We start from the raw sequence: 16925 nt of genomic DNA on the forward strand, positions 1-16925 counted from the left end.
TTCTCTTTCTCTCTCTCAGTTCCTCAGCCTTGGTACCTAAGACTTGCTGGTAACAACAACTGAAATGGAATTACTCTCATTCATCTATTTGTCATCTAATCAGAGTTCCCCGTCCACCGTCCTTATCTTTCCTAACGCCTCATCTCTCCCCTTAATGCAAGGCCTGTATAACACACATTTCCCCTTAAGCCAAGCAGGACACGTAAAATAGCAATTTATACAACTAGCCAAGCCTATGGCTGTTCACATGCACCATGGCAGGACTGGTGAGGATGTTTTTAGAGAAGATTTAGTGTGCATCCATAAATCATAGGAACACAATGGAGCTTGCTGTATAAGTCGTTGTTTTAGAGGAAGACGATACAGGTTTATTATGACCAATGACTATCATCACTCTCTGGCGCTTTTGTGTATTTCCTTGCTCTTAATCCTAATCTTCACGATGCGTCCAAGTAATCTGCAGCTGCTTATTGTTCTAATGATGTTGGTGGTCGTGGCTCATTGGTCCAGAACACCACACAGCCTCCTACTAGTGTCTATGCTCCAGCTCCCACTAAACTCTCCTATTTTCTGATGTCTTTTCACCCGTTTATATTTGATGACGATGATGACATTTATGTAAAACAGCTGAAATGTGCATGCACACCCACACACACATTTGCACGCACACACACACACACATACATAGACACACACAGACACACCCCTCACAAAGATAAACCCCTCACCCACCACAATACATCTCTCTTTCCCACCGTAGTGTCATTACTCAGCAGCTCTCTGTCGCCCCCCTCTGACAGTTTCTAAGAAGCACGGCAAGCTGATAGGGTTCCTGCGCACCTTTATGAAGTCCAGGCCCACCAAGCAGAAGCTCAAACAGAGAGGCATTCTTAAGGAGAGGGTGTTCGGCTGCGACCTGGGGGAGCACCTCCTCAACTCAGGACTGGACGGTACATAAAACGCACACTTATCCTCACGTAACCTTTTGGGGTTGTAAAGTCTATCTTCTTTGGGCTTGTGATTTTTATAGTAACGTAAGAGTGAGTTGCTGGCTGCAGAGAGCGAGAGGTTTTGGCGTGTCATGTGAACTAGGAACAATATTAAAGTCAATCATGCCATTTTAGGATCACATTAGTGCTACGGAGTTGATGAAATGGGCCCATTGCCCTAGTTAGAGTTCTAGAGTTGTAATTGTAGAGTCTCAGGGAGTCGTCTCTGTGCGTCCTTGAGAGCCCTGGTCTGGTTCAGTGTACTACTGTAACGTGTCACATGGATCTTTTGTGTGCTTCTCCAGTTCCGCAGGTTCTGAAGAGCTGCTCAGAGTTCATAGAGAAACATGGTGTGGTGGACGGCATCTACAGGCACTCTGGAGTCTCCTCCAACATTCAGAAACTCCGGTACGATTCCTCATGCTAACCCTAACCCTGCATATCAGCCCTGAACCTGTAAAGACTTAGAAGTACTACATAGAACATTTACTGCATGCATAAAATACATAGAGGCAAATATGCAATACTTTTTATTTGACACTCTCTCCACCAGACATGAGTTTGACAGTGAGAACGTTCCAGAACTGACCAAGGATATGTATATGCAGGACATCCACTGTGTGGGGTCCCTGTGTAAGCTCTACTTTAGAGAGCTGCCCAACCCCCTGCTCACCTACCAGCTCTACGACAAGTTTGCAGTGAGTACATGGCCATAACCCAACACAACTCCAACTGAAAGGGCTACCCATTGTCAAAGGCTAAACTTGCCATCTGTTTGTCCCTGGTCTTCCTCCGTAGGACTGTATGGGAGAGATGACGGATGACGAGCGCATGGTGAAAGTACATGATGTCATCCAGCAGCTCCCACCACCGCACTACAGGTATACACATAACACAGCCATGGAGACAGCGACTACAGGTATACACATAACACAGCCATGGAGACAGCGACTACAGGTATACACATAACACAGCCATGGAGACAGCGACTACAGGTATACACATAACACAGCCATGGAGACAGCGACTACAGGTATACACATAACACAGCTATGGAGACAGCGACTACAGGTATACACATAACACAGCCATGGAGACAGCAACTACAGGTATACACATAACACAGCTATGGAGACAGAGACTACAGGTATACACATAACACAGCCGTGGAGACAGCGACTACAGGTATACACATAACACAGCCGTGGAGACAGCGACTACAGGTATACACATAGCACAGCCATGGAGACAGCGACTACAGGTATACACATAACACAGCCATGGAGACAGCGACTACAGGTATACACATAACACAGCCGTGGAGACAGCGACTACAGGTATACACATAGCACAGCCATGGAGACAGCGACTACAGGTATACACACAACACAGCCATGGAGACAGCGACTACAGATATACACATAACACAGCCATGGAGACAGCGACTACAGGTATACACATAACACAGCCATGGAGACCGAGACTACAGGTATGCACATAACACAGCCATGGAGACCGATACTACAGGTATGCACATAACACAGCCATGGAGACCGAGACTACAGGTATACACATAACACAGCCATGGAGACAGATCCCAGACTGTGGACTGATGTCTATCTCTGTCAGGACCTTGGAGTACCTCATTAGACACCTGGCTGGTCTGGCCACCTGCAGCGGAGAGACCAACATGCACATCAAGAACCTGGCCATCGTCTGGGCCCCCAACCTGCTCAGGTGTGTGTCTGTGTGTACCTACTGTACCTGTATGTGTGCATTGTGGAACGGTTCATATAGAAATACAGTGGGGGAAAAAGTATTTAGTCAGCCACCAATTGTGCAAGTTCTCCCACTTAAAAAGATGAGAGAGGCCTGTAATTCTCATCATAGGTACACGTCAACTATGACAGACAAATTGAGAATTTCTTTCTCCAGAAAATCACATTGTAGGATTTTTAATGAATTTATTTGCAAATTATGGTGGAAAATAAGTATTTGGTCACCTACAAACAAGCAAGATTTCTGGCTCTCACAGACCTGTAACTTCTTCAAGAGGCTCCTCTGTCCTCCACTCGTTACCTGTATTAATGGCACCTGTTTGAACTTGTTATCAGTATAAAAGACACCTGTCCACAACCTCAAACAGTCACACTCCAAACTCCACTATGGCCAAGACCAAAGAGCTGTCAAAGGACACCAGAAACAAAATTGTAGACCTGCACCAGGCTGGGAAGACTGAATCTGCAATAGGTAAGCAGCTTGGTTTGAAGAAATCAACTGTGGGAGCAATTATTAGGAAATGGAAGACATACAAGACCACTGATAATCTCCTTCGATCTGGGGCTCCACGCAAGATCTCACCCCGTGGGGTCAAAATGATCACAAGAACGGTGAGCAAAAATCCCAGAACCACACGGGGGGACCTAGTGAATGACCTACAGAGAGCTGGGACCAAAGTAACAAAGCCTACCATCAGTAACACACTACGCCGCCAGGGACTCAAATCCTGCAGTGCAAGATGTGTCCAGGCCCGTCTGAAGTTTGCTAGAGTGCATTTGGATGATCCAGAAGAGGATTGGGAGAATGTCATATGGTCAGATTTTTTGGTGAAAACTCAACTCGTCGTGTTTGGAGAACAAAGAATACTGAGTTGCATCCAAAGAACACCATACCTACTGTGAAGCATGGGGGTGGAAACATCATGCTTTGGGGCTGTTTTTCTGCAAAGGGAGCAGGACGACTGATCCGTGTAAAGGAAAGGATGAATGGGGCCATGTATCGTGAGATTTTGAGTGAAAACCTCCTTCCATCAGCAAGGGCATTGAAGATGAAACGTGGCTGGGTCTTTCAGCATGACAATGATCCCAAACACACCGCCCGGGCAACGAAGGAGTGGCTTCATAAGAAGCATTTCAAGATCCTGGAGTGGCCTAGCCAGTCTCCAGATCTCAACCCCATAGAATAACTTTGGAGGGAGTTGAAAGTCCGTGTTGCCCAGCGACAGCCCCAAAACATCACTGCTCTAGAGGAGATCTGCATGGAGGAATGGGCCAAAATACCAGCAACAGTGTGTGAAAACATTGTGAAGACTTACAGAAAACGTTTGACCTGTGTCATTGCCAACAAAGGGTATATAAAAGTATTGAGAAACTTTTGTTATTGACCAAATACTTATTTTCCACCATAATTTGCAACTAAATTCATTAAAAATCCTACAATGTGATTTTCTGGATTTTCTCTCCTCATTTTGTCTGTCATAGTTTACGTGTACCTATGATGAAAATTACAGGCCTCATCTTTTTAAGTGGAAGAACTTGCACAATTGGTGGCTGACTAAATACTTTTTTTTCCCCACTGTACATTGTTTAGAACAGATGTGCCTCTGACATTTACAGTGAGGAATCATGTCGGCTCTATTCATGGCATTTCTATCTGCAACACCGTCCTGGAGTTGACCCTGGTGTGGCTGTGTGTTGTCTCCATGGCAGGTCTATGGAGATCGAGTCGGTGGGTCTGAGTGGTGCTGACCCGTTTAAGGAGGTGCGGATCCAGTCTGTGGTGGTGGAGTTTCTCCTCAGTCACGTGGACGTGCTCTTCAGTGACTCTTTCACCTCTGTAGGACGCTTTACAGGCACAGGTATGAACATCACCATAATCCCAATGCTGCCGTCTCTAACGCTCACTGGACACAATCCTCCTAACTTGAGTTCCATCTGTGTGGAAAAACACACATTTCCCATTGAAATCAATACATGCTTTACATCAAAGTCGCCAATCGTCAGTAACGTGTGTATGGATTTCAAGTTAGGATTCGACTGAAAATGTATTTTCTCCTTCAGCTGCTCTCCTTCAGAGTGCTCCCTCTGTCCTCTCTCCCTCTGTATCAGCTTTTTTGGTATTGTGTTTTCAATGCCACACACAGAGCATTACCTCAGAGCCTCAAAGCCTCTTTTTTTATTACCTACAGTAGCTAGCTTTACCACTGCCAGCCAGGCTTCCTCTAACCTCTACAACTTAATGCTTTTAGTTGTTTGGTTAAACAGAACGCTTTGGTAAAAGCCCTGTAAATAATGGATGACACTTCTACCGCCATTACAACTGTCACCACCGCCCACTGTCCTCCGCTTTTTACCCCGCAAATGCTGTAAATCTATGAGAACGACTCTACTTTAATGATTTTATGATACTAATATTTCATTTCACACTTTGCTTGCCTCGCAGCACAGTAAGAAATGTGTCTTGAATAGTCTAAAATGTCAGTAATAAGTGATTTGTGCATTTAAAATATTTTTCCACTGTATCCATTTGCTAAGTAATTGATTGTCCAAAACGTTTTACAATATTTGCCAACATTTTGTTCTTTACTCTCAATAAACATCAGTATTAAATATGGAATAAAACTGAAAACTTGCCATAAAGTGAGCCCTCAGCCACACTGATACTGTAGCCATCCCACTGGGCATAGACGTCACGTCAACATCTGTTCCACGTTGTTTCAATGTAATTTCATTGAAATGACGTGGAAACAACGTTGATTCAACCAGTGTATGCCCAGTGGGATGGAAGCAGTAGATAGTGAGTGAGAGCTGTGTGTCTCCGTAGCGACGGGCAAGCTGGAGCGTAAGGTCTCTCGGCAGCACCAGAGAACCAGGCTGATGAGTCTGCAGGAGGCCAGGGGTGAGGAGGAGTTGGTGGGGGAGGCCAGGGGTGAGGAGGTCCCTAAGGCCCCCAGGCCCCCTACAGTGTCTGCTCCTCTTCAGGAAGTCACCGTAGAGAGGCGATGCTACTCCATGTTCTGACCAGCCGTGCCTTCTCTCTCTCTCAATGCTGGATCCTTACAAGCGCTCTATAGCGTTGATTGGTTTATTTTAGGCTTGGTCTATTTTTGGCTTCTGTGTGACCCATACGTTTGTCTGTCTGAGATCTCTGTATGATGTGTCTCATCATATTGGATTTTGTCCTTTGTTTTCCAGTAGATAGTAAGTATAGCCTAGTTTTGTGAATGCTGATATGATATGTTTGTATAAACCCAGTGTCTCTTCAGGGTTGAGTCACTGGTCAACTGTGAACTCTCACATGATTGTTATATTGACAGTTGAATAGGCAATAAACTTCCATCCTGGTTCAAATTCATCCCATCTTGAAGTAAACATGGTCGGTTACATTTTGTGTGTACTCCAATATTTGTTTTTGTCATTTTAAATAGTTATTAAAGTAACTTTTAGGTTGATTTGTGCTGTAATGCTCAAAATATTAAAGAATAACTAGTTTTGAAAAATGTGTCACAAATGCTGTGGATGTTTCTTTTAAGAGGATTACATTGAGGCAGAACAAGCAGGTAAAACAATGTTGAATTTATTATTCCCAGCTTCCATTATCTGTTTTGTCTTGTCAGCTAGCTAAATAATCAATAGGCCCTATAGCTCAAATGTTTAACCTCAGTATTGTCTACAGATCAGCAGTATCTGTGTGCTTCTCCAGCTGAAGAGTATCTGTCCGCATCCCAGCCAGGGCTCAGTTAGATGCTTGCTTTGTGTCTCAGACTCTTTTTTTTTTTTTTGGGTATCTCAGATTGTTCTGGCTATTCTCACAGAAACTTAATTGGGAGGATGAATGTTTGATATGGTTTTAACATTTGTATCACAAACCATTTGGGAGAAAATCATGATGAAAGTGGCTTTTTTAGGCCCTTTTTAGACCTAAGCCTCTTAAGACTCTGTGAACTGTGCATGATAAAAACAACATCTTGGTGTCATTATACTCCTTATAGTGTGCTCTAAAATATGGATTATGTCTAGATTATGACATAAAATAACATTTATTCAACATAAAAAAATATTAATGTGAAGATCTCGTACCATTTTGATTTTGTGCATTTTTAGACATTTGTTTTAAACAATATACTATACATGTACTTGAACTTTTAAACTCTGCTACTTTTGAAGTTATGATCAATTATGTGAGCACCACCAGTGAATGGGAAAATGGATTCAAAGGAACTCCTTCTGCTGGTGATTTGCTGAATGTGATTGCTTAATGACCTATGATGTCAATTTCTATGTATGAAATGGTCACGTCTTCAAAAGTAGCAGAGCACCCACTCTGGAAGTTTGACGTGTTGTTCCAAACAATATGTCAAAAAAATATGCTAAATCAAAAAGGGTACTTTTGAGATATTAATATGAATATTTTTATGTTGAGTACATTTGTGAAACATTGTATTGCAGTAAATTAATATGGGAAAAATATTTCCGGCCTTTCCTGGCGTGGAATCACCCTGCAGACACTGTTACAGTACTCTGTTAATTGCATTATGATAATACATATTTGTTAAGATGTCAATCCTGTCTGATGACATTTGAAACAAAGCTTTTGGCCACTGTCACCGAAGCCTCCTCACATTCCCACCCTATTACTAACTGTAGGGCCTCTTTCTGCCTGCAGGGCGGCACTCTCTGACCAGGCCCAGGTCCTTTGTGTCCACCAGGCTGCTCTCCCTAGAAGAGGCCCAGGCCAGGACACAGGCTCCTCTGCTCCTCCAGGGTGCGCCAGTCCATTTCCAGGGCCAGTTCCACACTGTGCTGGACCTACCTGTCGACAGGTGAGTGGGAGGCCAGGCTTATTCCAGACCATGAACGTTTCTGTAGTTTTACTATCACATGCACTTGATTTAGCGATCTCACCTACCTAAATCTCTCTCTCTTGCTCCCCTACAGGAGGAAGAGGGGGATGAAGGTACGGAAGGCAGCTGGAGGGAGCTGGAAGACTTTCTTTGCAATCGGGAAGCCCCCGGGGGCGGGGCGACGTAAACCAATGAGGATCAGCTCCCTGTTCCAGCCTGCCACCTCACACGCAGGTAGATATGATGTCTGCTTCAGACCACACCCACACACCAGGGGTATGTTCAGACAATTTACATGGATGGATGGAAAATAAATACCAACTCCACAGTTTAAGTCGCCCCTTTTGATCCCCTTCTCTCTTTGTATGACAGATCTCCCTTTCTCTCTCTCTCTGGCGGTCTCTCTCTCCCTCTCCTCTCTCTCTCCTTGGTCTCTCCTCCAGGTTGTCGTGTGGACAGTGTGACCCTGCGTTCAGCTAAGAGTGAGGAATCCTTATCGTCGCAGCACAGTGGAGCAGGTACAGCACAGTAGGCCATAACACACTCACTGATGCTAATACTGCTACTCATCTCAGCAGGTTAAGACCTCTCTGCCAGATCGATAGCAGAACCTCTCTCTTTTTGTCCATTAAGTATAGAGTATGAGATGTGTCTCTGTCAGGGGAGGCTATGGAAGACAATGGATGTGTCTGGAAGCAGTGCTGATAGTTTGAGTGATTTTGGGACAGTCTGAGTAGAATGGATCCTTTGGGAGCTGTGGGTTAGGTACTGAGCACTACAGAAACACTTATTTTAACCCCTGACAATTCCCTGTTTTTGTTTTTTTCTCACTTTCTCTCTCTTCCTACTTCTCACTCTCTCAGGACAGTCGAAGCGTCTGCGACGGCCCTGCTCCAGCAGTGACGGTCTGTCTTTGGCTGCCTCCATGGACCCCCAGCACCTGCCCCAGCGCCCCCCGTCCCGCCTGCCTTCCAGCCGCTCCTATGACAGCCTGCTGCCTGAGGACCGCCGGCTCAGGGACGATGGAGACGATGAGGAGGATGAAGACGAGGAAGGCATCTACATGCTGCCTGACTTCTCCAACCAGGACCCGGCTGCTTCCTGGATGGCAGAGGACGTCATCGACTTCAGCCCCACCTTCCTGGAGGACGGGCCAATCGGCTTGGGCAGCGCAGTCACCGTGGGCGGCAGGGAGTCCCCGCCCACTGCCACGCCCCCTCCCTACCGCTGCCTCAGCCACCAAGGACACTCCCACTCCAGCAGCCAGCGCTCAATCACAGAGGACCCCGACTCGGTGCTCAACCAATCAGATGCGGCCGTCAGGAGGAGTCTGATCATAGCCGCCACAGCCCCGCCCCTTCAGGTGTTCTGTCAACACAGACCGGCCAATACCAGCCCATCTGCCGGCCAATTAGGGGAGGGCACCAACCTGAGTCCTTCCCACAGTCAAGGCCAGGGCCAGCCCATTACACCTGCGACCTCTGCCCCCGCTGCTCAGCCCCCGCCAGAGAGAAGATCTTTCACCCGGAAGATGGTGAACGCCTTCTCACAAAAAGCCCCAAAGTCCCCTCCACTGGACATCTCAGACCCTGTATCCATCAGCGTCCCAGCTAAGGTACTTCCTCCCTCTCTGTGTCACTGCTGTCCCTGTATTTATGTATCTCAGAAGTGGAGTTTACGTGCCTATATACTCTTTATGATAAACCTGTATGATAAATTTGCCTCACCAAACTTGACTTTCTCCCTCGTAGGTGTTGGACATGATTGGCGGGCGAGCTGGCGAATTACAGTCCGGCATCCCGAGCAGCAGCCCCTCCCAGTCGCAGCCTCCTCAGATGATCTCCATGCTGCTGAGGTCATGTGACTTCCAGCTGACGGAGAGCTGCCAGCAGGAGATCCGCAGCAAGCTGGGCCCCGAGGCCAAGATCAGAGGACAGGGTGAGTAGACAGGAATGGACTCGGCCAACAAGTTTGATTGATTGCTTGAATGTAGTAGTTAATTTATATAATCGTAATCAAAAAATGGTTTGTTTTCAATGATGATTTGAGGTTTTACTGCAGACCATAGTCATTTACAGTGAGGGAAAAAAGTATTTGATCCCCTGCTGATTTTGTACGTTTTCCCACTGACAAAGACATGATCAGTCTATAATTTTAATGGTAGGTTTATTTGAACAGTGAGAGACAGAATAACAACAACAAAATCCAGAAAAACGCATGTCAAAAATGTTATAAATTGATTTGCATTTTAATGAGGGAAATAAGTATTTGACCCCTCTGCAAAACATGACTTAGTACTTGGTGGAAAAACCCTTGTTGGCAATCACAGAGGTCAGACGTTTCTTGTACTTGGCCACCAGGTTTGCACACATCTCAGGAGGGATTTTGTTCCACTCCTTTTTGCAGATCTTCTCCAAGTCATTAAGGTTTCGAGGCTGACGTTTGGCAACTCGAACCTTCAGCTCCCTCCACAGATTTTATATGGGATTAAGGTCTGGAGACTGGCTAGGCCACTCCAGGACCTTAATGTGCTTCTTCTTGAGCCAGTCCTTTGTTGCCTTGGCCGTGTGTTTTGGGTCATTGTCATGCTGGAATACCCATCCACAACCCATTTTCAATTCCCTGGCTGAGGGAAGGAGGTTCTCACCCAAGATTTGACGGTACATGGCCCCATCCATCGTCCCTTTGATGCGGTGAAGTTGTCCTGTCCCCTTAGCAGAAAAACACCCCCAAAGAATAATGTTTCCACCTCCATGTTTGATGGTGGGGATGGTGTTCTTGGGGTCATAGGCAGCATTCCTCCTCCTCCAAACACGGCGAGTTGAGTTGATGCCAAAGAGCTCCATTTTGGTCTCATCTGACCACAACACTTTCACCCAGTTCTCCTCTGAATCATTCAGATGTTCATTGGCAAACTTCAGACGGGCATGTATATGTGCTTTCTTGAGCAGGGGGACCTTGCGGGCGCTGCAGGATTTCAGTCCTTCACGGCGTAGTGTGTTACCAATTGTTTTCTTGGTGACTATGGTCCCAGCTGCCTTGAGATAATTGACAAGATCCTCCCGTGTAGTTCTGGGCTGATTCCTCACCGTTCTCATGATCATTGCAACTCCACGAGGTAAGATCTTGCATGGAGCCCCAGGCCAAGGGAGATTGACAGTTCTTTTGTGTTTCTTCCATTTGCGAATAATCGCACCAACTGTTGTCACCTTCTCACCAAGCTGCTTGGCGATGGTCTTGTAGCCCATTCCAGCCTTGTGTAGGTCTACAATCTTGTCCCTGATATCCTTGGAGAGCTCTTTGGTCTTGGCCATGGTGGAGAGTTTGGAATCTGATTGATTGATTGCTTCTGTGGACAGGTGTCTTTTATACAGGTAACAAGATGAGATTAGGAGCACTCCCTTTAAGAGTGTGCTCCTAATCTCAGCTCGTTACCTGTATAAAAGACACCTGGGAGCCAGAAATCTTTCTGATTGAGAGGGGGTCAAATACTTATTTCCCTCATTAAAATGCTAATCAATTTATAACATTTATTACATGCGTTTTTCTGGATTTTGTTGTTGTTATTCTGTCTCTCACTGTTCAAATAAACCTACCATTAAAATTATAGACTGATAATTTCTTTGTCAGTGGGCAAGCGTACAAAATCAGCAGGGGATCAAATACTTTTTTCCCTCACTGTAATTGAACCCTTCTCTCCCATCTACAGGTATAACAGGACCCACCGGTGCCCCCCTGCTTTCCCAGCCTCCCCCTCCCCCTCCTAAAAACCCAGCGCGCCTCATGGCCCTGGCCCTGGCTGAGAGTGCCAACAAGGCCCTGAGACAGGGCGCCTCACCCCCCTACCGCCCCCCTCAGTCCCGGTCCCAGGACGCAGCCGACACCCGCTGCCAGAGGTCCCTGTCTGCCGACGCAGGAGAGCTGCTGTCCTCTGACCCCAATCAGCTCTACTCCACAGTGCGCCCCCTGTCTGTGTGGATGACCGAGGGAGAGGGAAACACGACAGAGACGGCAGCAGATACAGGACACAGCCAGGGAGAGAGGACTCCAGGACAGGTGTGTGTGTGGGGGAGCGTGTGTGGAAGTGTGCACATGTCTGTAAGTGACACTGTATGGGTGACTTTGTGTTGTGGTCAATTCTATATGTTGTTTTGACTGTCTGTTGTGCTAGAGATGTTTTAGTTTTGGGCTCCATATGAAGAACAACAACAGTGCTGTCAGGTCATTTTCAGCAGAGCCTTCATTTCCTAACCATAACAAGCAAGATGTTTACAGTTGCCTGGGCAAATTAGATTCCTTCCTTTTTTAACTGTCGTTTTTATGAGGAGACTATGACAAAGCCCATGTTCTATTGTCAGAGCTGGTTAATCATGCATAGACAACAGTACTGTAAAGTATATCTGGCCGCACGTAGCTACAGCATGCATGACTAACCAGTACTGTAACTTACTGTATGGCGGTAAAAGAAATGTCAAGTAATATATACAGTGAGGGAAAAAAGTATTTGATCCCCTGCTGATTTTGTACGTTTGCCCACTGACAAAGAAATGATCAGTCTATAATTTTTATGGTAGGTTGATTTGAACAGTGAGAGACAGAATAACTACAAAAAAAATCCAGAAAAACGCATGTCAAAAATGTTATAAATTGATTTGCATTTTAATGAGGGAAATAAGTATTTGACCCCCTCTCAATCAGAAAGATTTCTGGCTCCCAGGTGTCTTTTATACAGGTAACGAGCTGAGATTAGGAGCACACTCTTAAAGGGAGTGCTCCTAATCTCAGTTTGTTACCTGTATAAAAAACACCTGTCCACAGAAGCAATCAATCAATCAGATTCCAAACTCTCCACCATGGCCAAGACCAAAGAGCTCTCCAAGGATGTCAGGGACAAGATTGTAGACCTACACAAGGCTGAAATGGGCTACAAGACCATCGCCAAGCAGCTTGGTGAGAAGGTGACAACAGTTGGTGCGATTATTCGCAAATGGAAGAAACACAAAAGAACTGTCAATCTCCCTCGGCCTGGGGCTCCATGCAAGATCTCACCTCGTGGAGTTGCAATGATCATGAGAACGGTGAGGAATCAGCCCAGAACTACACGGGAGGATCTTGTCAATGATCTCAAGGCAGCTGGGACCATAGTCACCAAGAAAACAATTGGTAACACACTACGCCGTGAAGGACTGAAATCATGCAGCGCCCGCAAGGTCCCCCTGCTCAAGAAAGCACATATACAGGCCCGTCTGAAGTTTGCCAATGAACATCTGAATGATTCAGAGGAGAACTGGGTGAAAGTGTTGTGGTCAGATGAGACCAAAATGGAGCTCTTTGGCATCAACTCAACTCGCCGTGTTTGGAGGAGGAGGAATGCTGCCTTTGACACCAAGAACACCATCCCCACCATCAAACATGGAGGTGGAAACATTATGCTTTGGGGGTGTTTTTCTGCTAAGGGGACAGGACAACTTCAATGCATCAAAGGGACGATGGACGGGGCCATGTACCGTCAAATCTTGGGTGAGATCCTCCTTCCCTCAGCCAGGGCATTGAAAATGGGTCATGGATGGGTATTCCAGCATGACAATGATCCAAAACACACGGCCAAGGCAACAAAGGAGTGGCTCAAGAATAAGCACATTAAGGTCCTGGAGTGGCCTAGTCAGTCTCCAGACCTTAATCCCATTGCAAATCTGTGGAGGGAGCTGAAGGTTCGAGTTGCCAAACGTCAGCCTCGAAACCTTAATGACTTGGAGAAGATCTGCAAAGAGAAGTGGGACAAAATCCCTCCTGAGATGTTTGCAAACCTGGTGGCCAACTACAAGAAACGTCTGACCTCTGTGATTGCCAACAAGGGTTTTGCCACCAAGTACTAAATCATGTTTTGCAGAGGGGTCAAATACTTATTTCCCTCATTAAAATGCAAATCAATTTATAAAAAATTTGACATGCGTTTTTCTGGATTTTTTTGTTGTTATTCTGTCTCTGACTGTTCAAATAAACCTACCATTAAAATTATAGACTGATCATTTATTTGTCAGTGGGCAAACGTACAAAATCAGCAGGGGTTCAAATACTTTTTTCCCTCACTGTGTATATATATATATATATATATATATATATATTTTGATTTTTTTATTGCAGGATACTCTGTCCTCTGAGACGTCTGACTCTGTGGCGTCCAACTCGGAGATGTCTGGTGGGAGCGCCTCTGGAGACGACCAGACCCCCAGCCCCATCTACAAGAACCAGAAGCAGTTTCCCCACACCCAGTCACCACCCACCAAACCAGGCCAGTCTGGGGAGAGACGCAGCCCCACTGAGTCCCAGTCTCAGAGGAAGCCCCCAGCCTACTCACGCCAGTTCTCCGCCCCTCACCTCCAACAGAAATCCATCTCAACCTCCACCCAATCCAAGCCGTCCTCGGCCCAACCCCAGCTCATGCACTCCAAGTCAGAGTCCCCTCTGGCTCAGGTCCGTGCCTTCCAGCCCACCCGCCCCAAAGTGCCCCCTAAGCCCCTGGATCTGGAGCGTCCCCAGAGAGCACCACTGGCCCATACTGAGATGCGTCGCTCCCTGGACTCAGGGCGCATCAGGCGGATCTTTGGTCAGCAGGGGAACCCTCCTCTGGCCAGAGCCTTCTCAGAGCGTCTGAGTGGAGCTCCAGACCACCTCGCCCGTTACCACGCAGTCAGGGCAGCCAGCCAACCATCCCCAGGTCAGCAGCCCCCACAGCAGGCCCAGATCCGGCCCGTGCCCATCTCCTCCACCTCAGAGGACCAGGGAAAGATGGAGAACTTTTACTACGAGATTGCCGGGCCTGAGAACCCACAGGGCCCCCCCAGCTACGCCCGCCACAGCTACCAGAACATGAGGCTGGACCTGGAGGGTAACTTCCGCCCGGCCCCCCACCCAGAGGCCAACCAAAGGCCCATCTCCCGGGGGCATCACCAACACCAACCCCAGCCTCTCCACCACAACCGGGGTGGGCCCAGAGGGGAGAGGGGGCCCCAGCTCTGGTCCAAAGAGGCCACGCGGGCTTGGGCAGCCGCCCACTCCCAGTCCCACTCATTCTCCCACGGCCACTCCCACTCTCACCACCACTCCCAGGACGGCTCCCATCACCCCTCTCACCACCGGCCCCAGCGCCAGACCACCTCCTCAGTCCGGCTGGCCCGTAGTGAGATGCACCCCCTCCCCTCCTCCTCCATGGTTCCCCTGGCGCTCCACCAGCACCAACGCAGCCTCCACCGCTCCAACAGGTCAGCCTCCACAGACCTCACCGTCTCCCAGCTACACCCCTATTTTGAAAATGGGAAGGTGTGCTATCGTAAGCCAGAGGAGGCTCCTCTGAGTCTGAGCCAGCCTTCTCAGGGCAAGTCTATCCAGGGCCAGCCATCCCAGCCCTCCCCTCCCCAGGCCCACAGACCGACCTCCAAGGACCAGTCTGAGCCCATCTACGTCAACTTCCCTTTCCCCAGCCCCTCTACTGGGGCCAAAAACACGAAGAGCTGGACAACCACTGACCTGGATGGAGACTCTCCGCAGGGGTCTGAACCTCTTGCCACGCCAACCGACCCCCCTCCCCCAGTGGACCAGAGACAGTCCTCCCCCCACCTGGCCCCTGACCAGGGAGGCTCCACCAGCGTCAGCCTCACCCCCTCCACTCCAGACAGCCCAGCTGCCCACAACGACTCGGCAGCAACAACCCCAGGGAGCATCCAGGAGAGCGACTTCCTCCCAGCGTCCACAGCATCTACATCTACATTGACAGGGGTCCACTACCACAGCCACTCAGACCCCCAGAGCTCCAGCTGCAGTACAGAGCCTATCCAGGGCCTGTCGGGGAAGGAGATCGCCTCCCTGCTGATAGAGAAGCTGGCTGAGGAGGAGAGGGCTGAGGGTCCCTCCACAGTCACCTCTTCCTCTGACTCCACCAGCTCCTCCCCTGCCATGGAGCACCCTCCCAACCCCTACCCCAGCCAGCAGCACAACCAGCCCCTGCCTGCCTACAATGTCTACACCCCGGGCCCCTCACGGAGCAGGGCTCCTCAGAGCGCCGGGGCAGGGGGCTTCCAACGCCAAGACCTGCTCCGGAGGTCCTCGTCCGGGGGCCAGTACAGGCAGGCCTTTGACGTCATGCCTTCAGGCGATCAGGTGCTCAAATACTACCGGACCCAAGACTTTACCCCTGGGCCCCAGGGAGAGCACCAGAGCTCTGCCGCTAACCCCTACCCACCTCGGCAGCACTACCAGGTGCCCCCCTACCCCATCCAGAGCCCCCAGGATCCCCACCCCTCCGGCTACCCCTGCCAGCCCCTCTCGGACCCCTCCACCTCGCCGTCTGCGGCCTTCTCCAACCTGACGCTGGGAGCCCCCAGGCCCTACCCCGGCCAGCCAGGAGGCCTCCAGTACAGCCAGTACCCATTCCAGCCTGGCCCGATGCTGGGCCAATACCCTAACCCTCCCCCCCGCCGAGATGTGGTCCACGAGCCGGTGCTGCGGCCGCAGGGCCTAAGGAACCAGAGAGGGCTGGCACGGCAGGGCAGCTTACCTGGACCATCACCCAACTGGACCATCCATACTGAGGGTCAGACACGCAGCTACTGCTGAGGAGGAGCACAAAGTAGACGTATTTTACGTACTGTACCCTATCAGACTGACTGTGTGAAAGAGCTAGGAAGACACCAGTGTAAAAGTCACATGGTCCACAGAGAAAGGGAACAGGACGATAGAAAGCCTTCCTGGAGACGTGAGACAACAGGTCATGTTTAGAAATGGGACCAAGGGCAAAGTCATTCTGGGATAGCTAGACATACAGTCCAGTTTCCTGTTTGAACATTCCCTGGGCCTATCACCATTTCACATGACCACTTCACATGATGGAACAATGATGGAAGGCGAAGAAGAGATCAGAGGTGAACCGAAAAGTGGCTTAGATTTGAAAACATTCCAGAGCAGACTGTTGTTGTGAGCGTTGAGAAAAAAAGGCGAATAGCTGCCAGGGTCTTTTCTGGATCAAAATGGGGCTTAGGTGGTGGGTGTGGCCAATGGTGCAATGGCCGAGCGAAAATTTTAGAGCCCCTTCTGTTGGCCGCAGTGACAAAATGTAGCGTTTTTTTCTGCAATTCTACACATTTTGCCCTTGCTTATGCTATCTGAGTGTCTCAAACATTATAACAAAATCAATGGGGGTCCCATGCCATGACAAAAACTCCTGAATGCATCATTTTTGGAATTTTAGATTCTCCCTGACTGTCTAGCTTTTATTTTGGTGATTGTTAGTTCTCTAAGATGATCTTATTTAAAAAATA

The 16925-nt window shown here is 48.3% G+C and overlaps 1 protein-coding gene across 1 annotated transcript in view; it reads left to right on the plus strand.

Moving 5' to 3' along the window:
• Positions 1-16224, plus strand: part of LOC311140331 (uncharacterized protein) — a gene marked incomplete at its 3' end in the record, with an annotated part of 48790 nt that extends 32566 nt beyond the window's left edge. Inside the window, exons 11-23 of the mRNA XM_084175350.1 lie at positions 801-950; positions 1295-1397; positions 1543-1687; positions 1788-1870; positions 2619-2726; positions 4478-4626; positions 7434-7590; positions 7706-7845; positions 8055-8129; positions 8475-9226; positions 9363-9549; positions 11321-11721; positions 13756-16224. Coding sequence (XP_084031476.1) covers positions 801-950; positions 1295-1397; positions 1543-1687; positions 1788-1870; positions 2619-2726; positions 4478-4626; positions 7434-7590; positions 7706-7845; positions 8055-8129; positions 8475-9226; positions 9363-9549; positions 11321-11721; positions 13756-16224 — 4919 coding nt within the window. The remainder of the gene's footprint in view (positions 1-800; positions 951-1294; positions 1398-1542; positions 1688-1787; positions 1871-2618; positions 2727-4477; positions 4627-7433; positions 7591-7705; positions 7846-8054; positions 8130-8474; positions 9227-9362; positions 9550-11320; positions 11722-13755) is intronic.
• Between the last annotated feature and the right edge of the window lie 701 nt (positions 16225-16925).

Source organism: Coregonus lavaretus, assembly GCF_964263955.1.
Source record: "Coregonus lavaretus genome assembly, chromosome: 13".
In the NCBI taxonomy this organism is placed as follows: domain Eukaryota; kingdom Metazoa; phylum Chordata; class Actinopteri; order Salmoniformes; family Salmonidae; genus Coregonus; species Coregonus lavaretus.